The sequence below is a fragment of the Ammospiza caudacuta genome, chromosome 8, assembly GCF_027887145.1.
Source record: "Ammospiza caudacuta isolate bAmmCau1 chromosome 8, bAmmCau1.pri, whole genome shotgun sequence".
Lineage (NCBI taxonomy): Eukaryota > Metazoa > Chordata > Aves > Passeriformes > Passerellidae > Ammospiza > Ammospiza caudacuta.
In genome coordinates, this window is record NC_080600.1 from 14159076 (window position 1) to 14177317 (window position 18242).

Below are 18242 nucleotides of genomic sequence, written 5' to 3' on the forward strand. Positions count from 1 at the left end.
CCATATTCCCTTTATTTGTCTATTGAAGCCCAACAGGCTGAACGCAGACATGGAAGGGTGCTATTTGCTGAGGGATGGCATGGTGCTGTTAGGACCCCTTGTGATCAGAGCACTTGTCAAAACAATGAACTGAGAGCACAAGTGGAGTGATAGGAAGAGATAATGCTACTCATTTCCTGTTGATGTCATCCACTAGCCCAGCTTTTTCCTTGAGGCAGGCAACTTTATTGTTTGTTCAGGAATTACTCATGCAATAATCAGGGTTTTTTTGGACTCATAGACCTGCTTTTGGTTATATGTGTAGCTTTTACTTTCTGAATGCAAAGTACATTTCACACTTCTTTTCAAGGACCTCTCTTAAAATTCTTCAGCCTGTTATTATTGCAAATCAAATAATTAAAATGTAATCTTGATCTGAGAATGAACTGTTTTGATTAAACATGTTTTAAAAAATCCCCACTCATTGCAGAGCAGGATTAACAATTATGATTGAGAGTATAGAAAAGCAGGCTAAAACAGCTGAGTATATTTTATTCCATCTACCAAGGCTGCTGGGGAGTAATATGACTGTTTGCAGTGTTTAAAAATAAAAGCAGGGAGGAACAGGATTTATTTAAGGTAATAAATATTTTCAATACACGGAAAACTTACCTTTCAATACAAGGTATGGAATGCATAGCCTAAAAATAATAAGTTTTATAGAAACTTGATCATAGTATTTAGAGAGAACCTTCTCAGCAAGAGCAGAGTGCAAGCATCTGGTAAGATTTGCCCATTCTGCTTTCAGCCTGTAGGGTGGAGTCAGTCTGTTGGCAGTGCAGGTGCCCTGTGTCCTTCTGGAGCAAAGTCCTTCCTTTTGGCTATAATTCCAGTTCCAAACCTGTATTTAGGAGTAAACTGTCATCCACAAATTGTGAGTGCCTACAGGCTGGGAAGCAGGAGCATTGCCCGGCTCTGCTCTGTTGTGTGGGTATCAATGGTGTCAATAGGTCCTTGAAAAGGCAGACATCCTTTTGTCCTGTCTGCTTAACACAGCTCTGCCACTAAAGCAGCCATCAGCATTCCACTGGATTCATGTGACAGCGTTGATCCCAGTCCTTTGGTCCCAAATCTTGCACTGTTAGTGATGTCTGTATCCATTACTTCAAAGGCTCTTGTTATTTTCACCTGCATCCAGGATCAATGGCTTAGCATTCATTCCCCCTTTTAAGGTTTCTCTGTATATTCCCAATGTTCTTTGTTGCAGGGGTTTAGTCTTTGAAAAGGAGCCACCAAAGTAGGTATAACATTTCTGCAATAGTTGACTGCAAGAATTGTTTTACTGTTTTTTAACTTCCAGCCATCATTGTTTGCTGGCAAAATGTTTTATTGCTGATGAGAAATGCTGAAAATGTTTCACAGTGTGGAGTAAGTTAAACTATTTAAAAGGGTCATTTTTAAACAAAAATTGGATTCTTTGGACATTGGTGTCATTACTGAAGTATTTTCATCCAAGCTGCTGATGGCAAATGCATGCCACCTAGAAATGAAAATTTGGTCTTAACCTCAAAGGGTGGAAGTCTTCATGCTTTAGATCTTTCACTTGATCTGGTGAACTTTTTGTTGAATGGATTAATCGACCTGCCATTCCTTTGCCATACTGTTCATGGCCAGCAATGCAGCAGTAACACTTCTGGTCATCCAGGACAGGAGCCAGGCCAGGTTTTTCTATGACTCCCTCTTGTTAATTTGCAGTTCTGTGGAACTGCCTGATCCATTATTATTCACTACTGCTATTCTAATTTGGTTTTCTTTATTAGGTGCTCAAGAACTTCTCTTGCTGGCACAATTGATGAGATTATGGATGTTCATGAAAGATCTTCATTAAAAAACCAAACAAAGTGGAATCAGCCAACTTAGCTTTTAAGTCTTGTGAAGGATAATTCAATTCTCACTTGATATTTTGGGTGTCTTTTCAGTGATGTGCTTAATTCTGTTGTTTCCAAAAGCAAAAAGTGTGTTCATTCATTGGTACCAGAAGACATTGGGAACAGCAGGTGGAGGCTGTAATCTAGTGAAGGCAGCTTTGGTGCTCAGTTTTCTCTCTTCTTCCCAGTATTTGTACCTTCTGAAATCAACAGAATCATCCCCAAAATAAAGGGATGGGATGGATATACCCATACCAATGTGGGTATTAAGCAAAGGATAAGACATAACAAGAAATTGTTAGTGAGTAGCTCTTGAGATCAGCTCCTCTTCTGCCGCTCATCTGTTTGTCCAGGCACACACGGAAAGGGGCAGGGGAGCTCTCCAGTCACAACATTGTCATCTGAGCGCTGGTGGAGCTTCAGCATTAGGTGCTGTAAGGCCTCCTGTGTTGCAAAATTTAGGATTATCTCTTTTTCAGGGGTGTCTGTGACAGCAGTTTTGGCTGGGTCCATCCTAGTACCTGTTCTTGATGCTTCATATCAGGCTTTTTTTTTCCTGGAAGTTTCTTCCGACTAAAGAAGCATCTGTTCCTGGGATCCTGTAATCTAATACTGATGGAGTCAATGGCTCTGAATCTTGAGCTCTGATTTCTGTGGAGTTTTTTTTCTGTGTACCCCTTGAACCTAGTTCATTGTTAGTATTGGTTTTATCTGCTAGAAAGGGGAAATACAAACCCAGTCTGCTTCCTACAACATTTCCTGCTGTCCTGTTCCTGATGATGGCACTGGAAAGGAGAAACTGCCCCATCCACTCACCCTGGACATTCTTATGATACTATGTAATTTTCTTGTAAAATTGAGTTGGATGCCTTGATTCCTGGGGGAGAGGAATCACCTTGTGTGCACTTTGCTTTGCGTCACCCACCCTCCACCTCCGGAGATCAGGATTAGGGAATGGTTGTTTCTTCTGCCTCCATCAGGGGAGGCAGAGGTGGGAGTGGGGCAGTTCAGGAACATGGCTGGCCAATGTTCCAGCTTGTCTCACCCTGTGGGGTTTGCACATCTCAGGAGTGGAGTAGATGGGCATGGTCTTTGTGAAGGAATCTCAGTTGCAGAAGGTAAGTAGATGTTTCACTTATTCTAGTAAACATTTTGTTTAATTACTTAACTCTTAATTCATCATGATTAAATAGTCTTATCTGTAATTTAAACAGCATCAGTTTACTAATACTTCAGAATGAATCAATAGTCAGAACTGTAAATAACAAGGCATTACACATTCCCAGTGTGTGTTGCCATGAAACAAGGTTTCTGCTTCCATGGCTTGTCATCATCGAGGGCTGTTCTGTATTTCATGCTCTTGAGTAAAACCAAACACAGCATGAAGCAGCCTATACCTATGGAATCACACACTATATTGGAAACACAGATGATTTCAAATTTCATTTACAGGATTCTAAATCCCATTTAAAAATTAGAATAATTAAATGTAATAATCTCTGAGCATGCACTCGTTGAATTAATGGTATAACTGAGCTCAGTCCTATCTGTGACTCTATTCTGTATTAATCAAAGAATATTTTTGGGCAGTTGAAGAACTTGCACCTCCTGCCTGATAGTGTTTAGGGTGATTTCACAGGTAGAGAGATGTTGTTTTGAGGAATATAGGTGTTACAAACTTCTTCCAGAAATTTGTGTCCACTTCATGTCCATCTTATGAGCATGGGGTTGGTGCTGAAAGAGATGAATTCTGTCTTTCATGGCTCCAAATGTGATTGGAGGAAAAGCACCTTCTGCTCACTGTTACTATTTCCTGTCTCCTTAAGCTTTTTAAATTTTGTGCAAACTAGTACAGTAGCAGAGAAGAAAAAAAGGGACAAATTCTTATGGTATTGTGCTCATTTTTAGTAAATGCAATTTTAGATGCTTTTGAATACCTCCATTAATTTAAAGTATTTTGACAAAAAAAAGGGCTTCAGGCAGAGATGGATGAAGAAATGCAGTTTACTGTAACATGTGGTTTCAATACTGTAATTATTTGCAATTTTGGGTGGCATAATCCAGTTCTTATCTCGAAAAGGCTTGAATCAGAGGGAACTGATGAAATCCATTTGATGGATTGAATGATGGAAATCCATTTGATGCCAGTAGATGGAAGAGGGGAGCAAACCACCCCTGCTCATCCTTCCCTCCAGGAAAGCTGCACTTCTCCTTTAGTGGCCTTTACTGTCTGTTTGCCAGTAAAGCAGACTGACACTTGTTCTTAGGTGGAAGAAAGGGTTCTGGTGTCAGGACAAACCTTGGATGTGTATATTTGGTTTAATTATTTCTTACATTCAGCTGCATGCACAGCTTCTGTGACAAGCTCCAAGACTGAGCTGCTGGTTACAGGCTTGTTTCCATGTTCATGAACTGAACCTAGTCAAAACTCCTTGCTCTGTTTTTGGGTTTTAAACAGACACTTTTAGGACCATTGAAAATTCTTTATTGTCAGTTCTACCAGCTAGGATTTGAAACAAAGTGAGTAGTTGAATTGCAAGAAGATATTTAAATACCTACTGGGATTTTGCCCAGCTTTAAATAAAAGTAATAACTAACCAGTGTGCAGGCTTGCCTGAGGGTTTTGCAACGCTGGCAGCACAGTTGGTTTAGAGCTGCTTTGTGTTTGGATACATGAAAATACAGCCTCTTGTGTGCCTGCAGTCTAGACATCACTCATGGGAGAAGCAGCTTTCAGTATTTCAGTACATGGGTTGTGTTTGAGCAGGGCTGCTGGAAACTGGAGTGAGGAATAAATAAGCGTTTTGTCAGTCTGTTAGTTTGATATCAACAGCACAAACTGTATGGGTAATTGCTGTGCAAATGGCATTTCAAGTTAATTCCACCAGGAGACTCCAGAAATAAACTCTGTGGTAGCAGCTTTGAAAGTCACTTATGGCAGCTTTGAGTCCAAAAATAAACCCTGCACCCACGGCTGGTAGAACTGAAGGAGCTGGGTGTCGGCCTCTGTCCCCAGCTGTGAACAGGGAGGACCTTGCACCATCTAGAGGAAAAGAAAGGATAGTCAAAGGGTTAGAAAAGGAACTGGGGAAAAAAAACTGACAAAATCTTGTTTCCTGTGGCAGTTTTAAAACATGGCAGAGCAGATTCTAAAGTTAGTTTTGCACTTTCGTCACATTACATGAGGAAACAAGGATCAGTAGTGCAGAAAATAGCCTTAAGAGGTGGTGGAAGTTATCAAGAAAAAAAGTGCAAGTTTTATGGAATTAACCTAGTCTATATTTTCAAATGTATCAATATTTTAATGTGTGAAGGGATATGCATTAATTTATTCACACATCATCTAATTATTTATAGTGCGGTGGGAACAAAGGCTCTCCCAGAGAATTCTAAGTTTATAACTTCTTAAGACCCTTGTGTTTGTTTGAGGTCAGGGCAGGAGGCTCTGTCAGAGGCAGTAGGTGTTGTAGAGCTCTGTGAGATCATTTGATCGCTTACTGAAAGCCTCACTTCTGTGTGCTTCAGGAAGTTATTGAGAGAAATTGCCTGTTCTTGTGGAACTGAATTTTCTGTAGAATAAGGTAATGTTGAGGCTTAATCCAGAGGGTACTTCAAGTGCCTTCAAGGACTGTCCATCCCTAAAAATATTCATGGGCACAACCTCACTAGCAAGCTCTGAGACCACTTCAGAGCCAGTCCTCCCCTGGGTGAGCATCTGAATTATTCTGGGATTCATTTAGTGACTAAAACATGGCACTTAGGCTGGGAGTTGTGTCCTGGCAGGCAGCTGGCACTGCACTGGGGCAGACAGGGCAGGTGAAATGGAGATGGCTGGGCTTGGAGGGCTTAGGGGTTGGTTGGGTAGTTGTCTATAGTTCAGTCATAGTTTTGACTCTGTAAAATATGTGCTTTACTTACACTTAGATAGTAACGTTGACTTTATTTCATGAGAAACAAAGCAGAAGTTCAATTGCAAAAACAGGCTTTGAGATTTCTTCCCTTATGCAGTACAACTTACCTTCATATTGAACATGGTATTTTAAAGGAGGACTATGGCTGTCTCTTTTAGATCTGGATTTTTTTTCCCAATAATAGCCTTGTATGTGGACACTGGAGAGTAGATTCCAGGTTATTGAAAATTAAATGTAAATGCAAAACTGGCCTATTTGTAAAATAAATGATCCTATCTAATGTCTGAACATGGAGATACCTGTGTTCTACTCTCAGATCCATCCCTGGTTTATTTTTGTCCTTTTAGGGACTACTTGCATTCTAGTTTCGGAGTTGAAACACCAAAATTCATTTTGTGCAGGTTTGAGGGTGTTTTTTTCTGTTTGTTTTTACTTTATTTTTAAGCCCTCCATGCCAGGAAAAAGCCATCTAAAGGCTCCAGCATAGGTGAGTTACAAGTTCAGTGTGTAAAAACTGGATGACTAAATGGTTTGCTTTGTGCTCTAGGTTTGCTTTTCATGGTATCTGTAGGTCAGCACTGCTGTTTCAGAGTTTATATTGGCATCCTAGGTTTCAGGGATTGTTTTCCATTAATAAAATAAGCAGCTCTTCCAAAGAGCAGGAGGAAAGATTGCCTTTTGGTGGTGACCCTCATCAGGGGATCAGCTTTAGGGAAAGCAGCTGACCAGTGCTACTGTGAAAGTGAATTCCTGTTGACTTCGGAGCTTTTATGACTTTGTGGAATCACTAGTGACTCATGTAAACTCCTTGCTCCTGCCTTCCCTGTCAGTGCCTGGCTGTTTGCAGAGGATGGGGATAGCAGAGTCCCTGTGTGGAGCATTAATCCCTGTTCCCTGGCCGGGTGCTCACCTTGGGCAGCTTATCAATCTATTTTCTGCCTCCTGAGCTAATGCCGTGCTGAGCCGGATTAGCCTGGCCGTGTGCTGGGAACAATGGAGGGAGCCAGGCGTGTGCAGGGCTCCTGTGTCCCCTGCCAGGCCTCAGTGTGGGACAGCAGAGCCTCCTGGCCTGAGGGAGCAGTGTGCAGCTGGGATGTGCAGTTTGGAAACGCCACCTGATGGGTTTTCAGTCTTGTGTGCTGTGTCACCCTCGGTGCAGGTGGCCCAGGGAGGCAGCCAGGCTGTCACAGGTGCAGATCAGCTGTGCTCAGCTCTGTGGGGGTTAGTGGCATGGAGAAGTGTGCCTTGGGGACACTTCCAGACAGGGCTGGGCTGCTTGGATATGAGGAAAAAAATTTTAACTGAAAGAATAATAAAATACTGGAATGCTCTTCCTAGGGAGGTGGTAGAATCACCATCTCTGGGTGTGTTTAAAAAAAGACTGGACATGGCTCTTGGTGCTATAGCCTAGGTGAGGTGTTAGGGCCTAGGTTGGACTCGATGATCTTAGAGATCTCTTCCAACCTCATTATTCTGTGATTCCCTGGTGAAGAGCTGCAGGAGTGCATTCCAATTGCTGTGCAGCTCTCCTGGGGCTGGGATCAGGAGCCTGGGGGGACATAACCCAGATCCCTGCTTACCTGGGGGGACATAAGCTGGGGTCCCTGCTTACCTGGGGCCCTTTCCGAGGTCCCAGTGCGTCAGGCCCTGGGGTTGGTGTGACAGCCATGTGTCATTAGGCACTGAAATTTAAATGCCAGTTTATCTCTGCACCTCTGTGCCATGCAGGGCAACATTTAACTTTGTTCTTCAAGCCAGTTGGCCAGAAGGGCAGGGTTCCCTGAGAGGAAGCATTGTGTCCCATTTTAAGCACAAAAATGGGATGTGAGAGAAGAGTGTGGTGCACGTGTTCTCTCAACCAGCTCTGCTCTCTCCTCTCTCTTTCTAACTCTTCTTGTTGTATTTGAAAGTCTCCTGTCAGCACACTTGGTCTGGTGCACAGTAAAATTCAGATACAGCAAAGTTCCTGAGAAACAATATCCATTCAAATATTTTTTCCTTAATATTTTGAACATCTCTTCAGAAGGCTAACCTGTGGTTATCCCTAAATATCATGGAAAGAGCATTGGCAAGTTTAGGGGAGTTGTTTATTTATCCTTGTTTGGCTTGCCTTGAGCAGCACTACTATAAACTATAGAACTTGACTATATTGCTGAGCCACCTGGAGAAACATAAAGTTGGAAGTAATACTTTTTGTTCAGAATGTTAATTCTGTAACATTTTCAAAGAAATTATAGGGGGCGGAGCATTCTCAGGAAGCAGGACACGGTAGGAAATTAAAATCCAGATTCACTGACCTTTTTAGCTAAGAGCTTCTCATGGAACTAATCCAGCTTTGAGCTAAATTAATTTTTCCTGAAGGATTTGCTTTCTGTACATGCACAGCTGTTTGGCTTTTGTCTCCTGACCCAAGTGCAGTGCGGGGCAGAGGCTCTCCCTGCTGTGCTGGAGGCACTGGAGCCATGGCAGAGCAGGACAGAGCCCTGTGGTGACAGGGACACGTGGGCAGGGACACAGCACAGTGTGCTCAGCTCCTGCTCGAGCTTTGGGTGTTCTGCATTATCAATGAAGGCAGTGGGCAGAAGGTGACAGGCCACTCTCCCTTCACCATGAGACTGTAGCAGTTCATTTCCATCTCTGGGCCTCAGTTTCCCATCTTAGTGCCACTAACCATGTCAGGGTGCTGTCTCTGAGGTGTTTGGAGAGGTCTTCTGTGGATGGCATTAGAGCCAGGGAGTGGTGGACACCCTTGTCTTCAGTTAAAAAAAATATCCTCTGAACTGGTCTCTGTTAAGAGAGGAGTGATTCTGTCTCAGTCTTGTGTGGGCATTTGCTGTTAGTCATTGTGAGATTATTTAAATAAGTCTGCATTTGGGTGTGCAGCTCAGGTAGGAAGTTACAAATACTTTTTTTGTTTTGTTGCAAATACTGCACCAAGGCAATTCCTACATTCCAGCCAAGCCTTTCAGATCAGTTAAATGATGTTGAAATTTCACTTGCAATGAGTAACTTCGGCATATTAATACTTAAGTTAAACTTTTTTGTTTAAAATTTAATTTTTCCAGTTGGAAATTGAAAACTGCGAACTGAGAAATTGAAAACCAGCCCTGAAGCTCTCCTGTCATGCCCAGGTCCTTTGTGCTTGCAGAAAAGGGGAGCACAGCCATGCTCTTGCTGTGTGCTGGGCCACGTGCTCCCCTCTGCAGTTCCTCTGTCCCTGTGCATCCGCTCACGTCAGCACTGCTGCTCGAGGGAGGCTTCTCTGAAACTGTCACCATAACCAGGCTCTGGAGATGTGCAAAACAACTGATTTAGGAAAGCTTCGGGCTAGGAGTCACTGACACTGAGTTTCACTTTGTAACTGGCCCTGTGGCTCACTCAGTTTGTCCATCTGGGTTTTGGAGTGGTGTTTTTGCTCTTTCGTTTTTTGCCTTTTTGTCCCCCGTGTTTGTCTGAAGTATCTGCTGCAGCGCTGTGACTTCCTGCTGCTCTCAGCTCTGGCTGTTTCCTTGCTTTAGCTTGACCTCAGTGCAGTCCTTGAGCAGCAACACTCTTGATTTTTCTTTCTTGAGCTGCTCACGTGCTGACCCACAGACTCACGGAGCCCTTAATTAGAGAGGTACCTTGGAGACATTGGTCATTTCGCCACCTCTGATGTGAGGCAGGACTTGGCTCATTCATTGCTTTGTCCAGCTGAGTCCAAGAGCTCTAGCACCTCCTAACCTGACAGTGAAACTGTGTTTCTGATTTCTGCCATTGAGTGACATGAGTGTTTGTGTCCTTGCTGGTTTCACTGCCTGGATAACGAGGATTGTACCCAGTGCTGAGGAAAGAGTGCTGAACAGAGAGGGTCCCATTGTAGTGAGTGAGCCGAGCTCTGTGCTGTTGGTGTGGTGAGAGGAGAGCTGCCAGGTCCCTCTGATTCAGTGCATGCAGCTTTTCCCTCTTGTTTCACAAAAGGTGCAGCAGTTTCTGCTCTGGTTTGGTCCTGCCATGCAGCTGTATGGCATCCAGCTCCTAGAAAGCAAAGGGACTCCATCCCTTCTCCTTCTGTTGCATTTTCAGAGTCAGGGAAGTACATGCAGTAGGAAAAGGTTGTGAAAAACAAACTTTGTGTTTCTAAACATTAGGGAGGCTTGTGTTCACCAGGGCAGTTATCAAAACACCAACACTGAATGTTCATGAACCACTTGTTTAGAGACTCTGCCAGTGAGTTTCTCACCACTTAAATTAGTTGCCTTGTGCCCTACTTAGTTTGAAGGGATGGAGCTCATCTGTCATGTTCACTCTTTTTTTTCTCCCCAAAATCGTATGTTTGCTGCTGCCACTTCAGAGTTTCTTTTGCCTTTTGCTTTTTTTTTTTTTTTTTTTTTGCAATGAACCTGTTATTTCAAACTGGTGCTGTGAGTTTTGAGTAGAGAATTTGAACTTGACTTTGTGGCAGCCTGAGTGAGATTCTGCACAGATACAAAGCTTATGGCAGCAAGTGCTGTTCACTTAGTAAAGGTTTTCTCACTGTAAATGATAACCTGTTACATAATGATTTAGTATATATGCTGCTTTGATTAATATTCTCTTCAAAGCTAAGGAAGACCCATAAGATGCTTGTGGAGATGGTATATTCTTACTTTGAGTTCAAAATGTATTTTGTATTTGCAGTTTCCTAAATTTTATTCAATTCACTTTTTACGTGGACTCAGTAAAACTTCTTTTTTTCATGGCTGCCTTCCTAGTAGTTTAATTTCATACCTTATGAAGTTTGTTAATTTTTTGGCCTGGTCTATGCTGCTGTCACAGTAGGGTGAAGTTATGGGGTCAGGGTGTGTTTTGTTGGTAGCAAATCCAGTCAAATTCTCCCATAAAATCATTGAAGTCTCTCTTAGAAGCAGGAGGGAGTTGTCCCAAAAGGATTTTTTCAGCTATGATGGCCACGCTTGCCTTATTTTAATTTGAGTTCACCTTTGACCAGCTTTGGGTAATTACTCTGCTAATAATTGTCCCGCTGAATTTGTGTTTCTCCTGCTTTTGTATCCCATTACTTTTAATATTGGACACAGAACAAATTTCCTTCTGAGGTAAACAAGCAGAGATGTTTTTGTCTGGACTTAGATCAAAACAAAAACAAATACATCAAGAAGTTCAGTTTTAAAGTAAAGTAACCTTTGATTCTACTTTATCTTAAGGAAGGAGCAGCTTTGGCCTCTCCCAGACTGCTGAGAGATGTAATCTAAGGTGATTGTGTTACAAAGCCTCAGGAATCTCCAAATTACATTTTGTCACATGTTTATAGAAAACAAAAATCACTTTTTAGCAAAATGTTCAGCTGAATCCAGGATTCTGGGTTCTGCCTGCACTTGGAAAGTTGTTTTTTGAAGCAAGGAATGCGCGCTATTTTTATTTTATTACTTTAATATATATTTGCGTTTCCCAGAAAAATCAAGCAGCCCAGCCAAAATGGTCAGTTAGCTCTGAAATGGTTTTTGTGTGAGACAGTGTGTCCTTTGCTCATCCCAGCCCCTGGAAAGGGAGAGTATTCATCACCTGCAGGAGCCCTGTGGGTGCCCCAGCCTGGTCTGCCTGCGGGTTCGAATGCCTGACTCATCTCGCTGAAACGCAGAGATTTTCCAGCTAAATTCCCCCTCACACCTGCACTCAGCTGCCGTCTCTGGGACAGCGTTTGGCATTTTGGGCTGGCTGTGGTGCTCCCCATGGAGACCCCAGGGAGGGTGTTTGGGTGGCTGCTGCCCTGAGCTGCCCTGGCTGCTGCAAGTCCGTGTGTCCATGTGTCTGTGTGTCCATGTGTCTGTGTGTCCGTGACCCTGCACGGGCAGAGCCCAGCCCTGGGTGCTCCCAGCAGCTCTTCCCAAGGGGCTGAGCCCTGCATGGAGCTGCCGTGGGATGAGGGCTCAGCTGGCATGGCTGGCTCTGCCTCCCCAGCAGGGCCCCACAGACCTGCCTCGAGTCGTGGTCACTGCTTTGGCCTGTGGCAGAAACTCTGAACAGAGAGGTCTCTGTGGCAGGAGTGGAATCCCTTCATGCCAGCCCTCTGCAAGGCTGGAGAGGAGGCTGTGGGGTGAGATGTCAGGTTTGCCACAGCTGAGGGTGGTGTGGGGTCAGAGCTGAGGGAGCCTGAGCAGGGCCCAGCCTTTGGGACCACTCAGGTGTAGGGACAGCCCAGCCCTGAGAGGGGAGGGAATCCTACAGATCTGCATCCCACAGCCCCCATAGTGCAAACTGCAAAGGAGCTGCAGGGTTTGTGGGTGGCTCTGTGTCCCCTTTGCATTTCCATCCTGGCCTTTGTGCCTCCTTCCCCCTGCGTCTCTCTTTGCCTCAGTGCGTATTTACACAACAACAAGCAGCTCCACAGCTTTGGTTTAGAAGAGACACAGATGTTGGCTACTCTGTGGCCCTGTGAAAATACACCAGTGTTCTTGCAGAAATCTGTGGGAGACTTGCTTGTGGGTGGGGATTTCTCATTCTGTTAGTTTCTCCTCCTTGGTGTAGAAGGTCAGTGCAGCATCAGCTCCCTCTTTCCTCTCTGTTACTTTGTAGGCTCAAAAAGCAAAGCAGCATTTAGAAAGTTTGCTGGAAATTACTGGGAAATGGTGCCTAGAAGTGACTCTGTCAGTTTATGAAAGAAGCTGATGTGGAGACTTAAAACCATCTAGCATGTCATTTTTGGCTCTTGTTAAAACCTGCAGAGTTGTTATAGCCAGGATGTATTAGAAATATGCATGGGACAAGGTTGGTGCACCCTGACAGTATAATTTCTTACTAGAATAATTCATACAGCTGAGAAAAAGCACTTACTTAGCAGAGACTTTACCTGTGTTGTGCTTTAAGCCCATATTTATCTAAAAAGATCCAACTTTATCTGCCTGGAAAGCTTGCTTGTTACATAACAGAACTGCTTAAAATGGTTTTTTTGAGCAAAAGTGTGTACATTGGATGTGTGCAAGGATAGTCTGTAATACATAGAAAAAAGGGTAACATTTAAATAAATTTATGTCTGCTGACATAGATTTCTCCTGGCATTAGGAATCTTTGCAGTTAATAACAAAAATAATCCTACTTTTCCAGAGGAGTACTTGTGAGGAGTTCATGGTTTTATAAATTGGGCAGAGTGATGCTGTCTGTGCAATTCAATACTTGGGCAACTGAAGAGAGAAACACAGTTTGCCTATAGAGCAAGGTTCATATTTTTTCCCACAACACAGCAGAAATTAATTTGTTTTAGTTCTTTTTCTGTCCTTAAGGACTTCAGCCTTGGAAAGACAGACCTTGCAGTGCTGGTAGCAAGTTCATAATCACTGGACCAACTGGCCCCACTGGGTTTTCTGTTTGAGGGAAGAAGATCAGTAAACTGGAACTTGATCTCTCTTTGCAGGTGAAGTCTGTGATAAATCTGCTGTTTGCTGCCTACACAGGGGACGTGTCTGCGCTCCGGAGGTAAAAACCAGTGGGGGTTTGGGAATAGGAATTTGGGGACAGGAATGCTTCTTGTTTGGTTCCTGCTGTTGTTGTTCAATTAGGAACATGCACATTCACTGTGTCTGGGTTGGGGATATTGAGCTGCATGAGCTAGAGATTGAATGTGTTCACCCAAAACCCAACCAAAATCTAACTATCAAAAAGGTACCCTGACACTATCCTGAATCCCACTGTGTTCCATTTCTTTGTATCATAGTAAAACAATTTATTTAACCATTTTTTATAGCAATGGCAGAAAATCCTGTCTATACTCTTACCTGCTCTAATATTCAATTCTGAAAGTGCCACAAAAATTCAGATTGGAAAATGCACATTGTTATTGGACAGGTTAGGGCATCTAGCTTTGCTTTTGAAATCTGGAAGAGAATCTGGTAACATTTAAGTTAATAATGATAGTAGACTAAATAAGCATTAATTTGTCTAGAATATATCTAAATATAATTAGTGGGTGGGAAAATCTATGGCGTATAGTTTAACTCTGCTGTCCCAAGGAATCAGTGTGAAGCAGGAACCCTCCCAATCCCTTAATGCTGCTCAGGATTTTCAGACTTGGGAGACTTCCTGGGATTTTCTCACCTGGTACAAATTTACTTTGCCTTAGGTGGCTTGGCTTGGCCATGGAAGATTTTAAATCAGTTGTGTTGACTGTTATGTTTTCTGCAAAGATGTTTTATTTTTATTTATAAGGAACAGAAAGGAAGTTAAGTTACTAAGCTGGTTTTCAAAGCCAAAGCCCTTTTCATTATTAGCAAAGATACAATATGCTCCTGGTGCTGCTTGCAGCCTCTTGTGGCAGGGCAGTGTCCTGCCATGCTGGTTTTGTGATGTGCTCTAAGACTTGCCTCTGCAGTCTCCTTTATTGTGTTTTATTTTGTTTTTAAGGTTTGCTCTGTCAGGAATGGATATGGAGCAAAGAGACTACGACTCGCGGACAGCCCTGCATGTGGCAGCTGCAGAAGGTACTGTCTCCTCACACAGCATTTGCTGTCTGTCTGTCTGTCTGTGTGCTTTAGCACACCCTTGCTGTCTCTGCATAGCTGCTTTTGTCTGCACATAAATGGATGTATAGAAGTACAGGCACTCACAGAGCTGCTTTTCCTGCAGGACACGTGGATGTTGTCAAGTTTCTGCTGGAAGCGTGCAAAGTGAATCCTTTCCCCAAAGACAGGTGAGTGGTTTTATTGATGGTTTGGAGGGAAGATGCTCCCATAGCACTTCCCTAGTGTCTGTGAGGAGAAATAAGAGTGGAATGTGTTGAGCCAGGCCACTGGAGCAGGGGAATGGGATCCTGCTGGTTCTCTGTAGGTTCTGCAGACTGAGCAGGAATGAAAAATGAGCCACTAAACCCATTATTTCAAAGGTTATGCTCAGCTTAATGAAGTTCCACAGTTACTGTACTGAATGGGGTCTCTGTGCTGAGCCATTAGTGCAGAATGTAAAGAACTGGATTTGTGGTGCTCTAATGTGCTGATCTTAAAAATCCTGTGCTGCTTTTTGTAGGTGGAACAACACTCCTATGGATGAAGCTTTACATTTTGGACACCATGATGTTTTTAAAATTCTTCAAGAGTATCAGACCCAATACACGCCGTCAGAGGATAACAACGACGGGAAGGAGAACCGAACGGTTCATAAAAATCTGGATGGCTTGCTATAATCATCTCCAGCTAGACCCTAAGAATCAAATCACTTACCTATTTAATTGTGGTATGCATAAGTAATGAAGAGCGTGTGTGTTTCTATCTGATAGTGGTATATATTTTACAGAAGTCTCTGTTACTTCAGTGTTATGTTACAGGAGTTTCTATACGCACAGGACAAATCCAATCTCTTCAAAAGAAACAAAACCAACTAAGAATCTCCCTCCATAATGTGAGCAATATTACCTCATGCTGCATATAATTGATGTATAAAAATATTTAGCTGTTGTTGGCTTTACTGTGCACTACTTAATTTATTTTTGTGTTCTATGTGAACTCTAGTCTGTGGTCAGGAACTTTTCTGCTGAATTTTTGTTTCTTTAGCCCTCTGTTTCCAGTATGGCCAGGATGAGCCAGAGTACTGTCAGGTGTGAGCGTCAGTGAGGTTTTTTGAAAGCTGAGGATGCTGATGTAGATGTATGCTGGGTGTGTTAAGTAAGGATCTGCACTTATCTTTGGGAAAAAATAGAAAAAAGAATTCCACACAACCTTGTTTACATAATATAAATATCACAGAGTATATAGGTGACACTTGTCAATGGTCTAGGCTTGTTCTTAGAGATAGTTTTGTCAGGGAACGTGTTTTTAAGGTTTGTTTGACCAAATGGTGTAGGGGAGTGTGACGTGTAGCTGGGTGTGTAGTGGGATTTGTGTCTTGGGAGCGTTTCTCTCAGTTCCTCTGTCTTGCCTCCCTCCTCTCTCTCCACGTTCAGCTGCTAAAGTACTTCCCTGTGGCCAGGGAATGTGGGTGCTTCCACTCCGTGCAGGTGTTCCTTGCAGGTGTATTTGCACTACCCTGGGGGGCTGGCAGGGGCTGCTCCCTCCTGGAGGCTGCACCAGGAGCCAGCCAGGGCATGGAAGTGCTTGAAAGGCAAAGAACCAAACCAAATACAATCTGAGCTCATTGAGGCTTGTGGCAAGGAGCACGCATGGAGTGAAACAGCTTTAAGGAGCATAGAGCCAATCCGAACAGGAGCAGAGCAGGAGATAAGCCAGGTTTTGGGATATGTTCTCTTCTTGCACTGCCATCAAACCAGGGAGCAGGATATTGCATCACTGGGATTCCCCTGGTGTAGGACAGGAGTTCAGCACCAGGAGCACAAGTGAGTAAATGCCTTTTGTGGTGAATGGTGGCATTCATTGTCTTGCCACTGAAGCCAGCACGACACGTGCCCTGTTGTGGAAAATGTAGATGCAGGTATTTGTAGCTCACACAAGTCCAATATTGCCACAGCTCCCTGTCCCAGGTACAATTGCTTCTGCCAGTAGTGTGGCACAAACCTCAGAAATGGGCAGTCACTTCAGATACTCACAACACACTGTAGTTGTTGGATGTAGGCAAGGATTTTAGCACAAGAGTTTTAGGCAGGAATCATTTAGCACATGGAAAAGGAGATTGTGCTTGAGAGTTGTGTATATGGTGGTTTTTATCCTAGCACGTAGTGTACAAGTCATTAGTAAATCTCAGAGGTCAAATTTTCTGTGTTTTGGCACCAAAATCTCCTGGAATCATGCCCAAATTCTTCCTAGAATGCCCAAGCACTTTATAAAGATGATCTGAACCACATTACCCTCCTTTAGCAATGAGGACACTAAGGCTTGGAGAGAAGTCACTTCTCCAGAGCGACCCAGCAGGTCAGTATAGCTGAGAATTAATCCTTTTAAGTTCCTGTACAGTCTCTTGTCCAAATGCCATACTGCCTCCCTGCAGGGAGGACAAGCCACGTGGAAAAGTGCTTGGTACTCATCACAAGCTGTGACTGTCTTCATCATGAACGAGTCTGAAAGTCTAAAGCCCTCAAACAGCATCTCGAAGCTGGCTGGCATGGTTATCAAACACTTTTTCTTAAGAATCCTCCTCTTCTTAAGCTGGTTGGGTTTGTTTTTTCTTTTTGTTTTTTCTTTTTTCTTGTGTTCTTCTGAAGATCAGCTATTTTTCTGAAGGCTTTTAACCCATTCTCTTCACATCCTGTGTCTGGCCACCCCTGTTGTAAACAAGAACTAAATGAAATGGCCTCTGGCTCTTTGTTGAGCCACGTCAGTCACTGGGTAGCACAAGGGAACAAAATTATGAGCTTCAATGTAAAGGAATATTTTTAGATGGATCCTAGTTCAAAATGATGGATTTCAGTGCTAATCTTCCCTATCTTGCCCCTGTTACAACACATTCTGTAGCTTCTCAGAGAAATACCTGATGTAGCTTTATTTAACTGGCATTGTGTTGTTCAAACTGGCATTTTTAAACATAGGTATGTTATATTGTACACATGATATAAACAAACCAAAACCAAAAGGATTGTAACTGAGCTAACATTAAAGATCATGGCTGTCCCTAAATTAATGCTTTCATCCCGAGTGCTTTTAGCCAGCCCTAGCTTCAGTGCATTTTTGCTGGTTAGTTTTAGTATTTTCTCATTGTGAGAAGATGGATTATTTTGTAATGTCCAATTCAGCGATGCAGCTACTTAGACATGGCGTTATTTATAAATAGAAATATATGCAGTACTGCATTGGTTTGGCTGTTTATCATTCATGACACTGACATGTAGATTTTCCAGTAAATAGCTTTTGGTTATCTTATCCAACGCTGACTTCCTTACGCTCCAAAGAAGATTCCCCCCACTCCTTTGTTTTTATGTCATATATGTTTCTTCTGTATCACAACCTACAATCGTTCAGCTAACTTAATGCTTTGTACTCAGAAATATTGTGGTAGTCTTAGCATTAATTAGCCTTTGTGAACAAACTGTATTGTACCAGATTTTTTTTGCTTCAGAGCTGGACTATCCGTGACTATACTTACTGGCAGTGTACTTCTGGTCATTGTAACTGACTGGGCTGATCTTGACTTTTAGATTCTGTATTGTGGGGACTAGACAGTGATGAATGTATTTCTAGCAGTTTCCCATGAATGAATCTAAACTTGAGCTGTACTGGTTCTGAAAATGAAAGTTATTTATTTTAAGAAATAAAATCCAGATAGTGTTGCTTTTTACAGCATAATAAATGGAAATACCAAGGTGATGGTGGTGCTGGTGAGTTTTATTGGTTGTCTGTGAGATTGCCATTGAAATAAGTCTTCATTTGTGGGAAGGCTGTCCTGGAAAACCTACTCTGGTCATTTCTATTGTTCAAAGTATGCAGGAAATCAGAATGAATTTCTGTAATGCAGTGTTTTCCTGATTTTTTTGGTGTTTATTTTGAAACCTACATTTCCAGAGCTGTGACCTTTC

At 42.8% G+C, this 18242-nt stretch overlaps 1 protein-coding gene across 2 annotated transcripts in view; it reads left to right on the plus strand.

Annotated features, from left to right (window-relative positions):
* Positions 1-18024, plus strand: part of GLS (glutaminase) — a 92211-nt gene extending 74187 nt beyond the window's left edge. For both annotated transcript variants that reach the window (XM_058809897.1, XM_058809895.1), the window contains exons 15-18: positions 13206-13267; positions 14192-14268; positions 14414-14477; positions 14810-18024. In XM_058809897.1, coding sequence (XP_058665880.1) covers positions 13206-13267; positions 14192-14268; positions 14414-14477; positions 14810-14966 — 360 coding nt within the window. In that variant the 3' untranslated portion in view covers positions 14967-18024. The remainder of the gene's footprint in view (positions 1-13205; positions 13268-14191; positions 14269-14413; positions 14478-14809) is intronic.
* Positions 18025-18242: the final 218 nt, after the last annotated feature.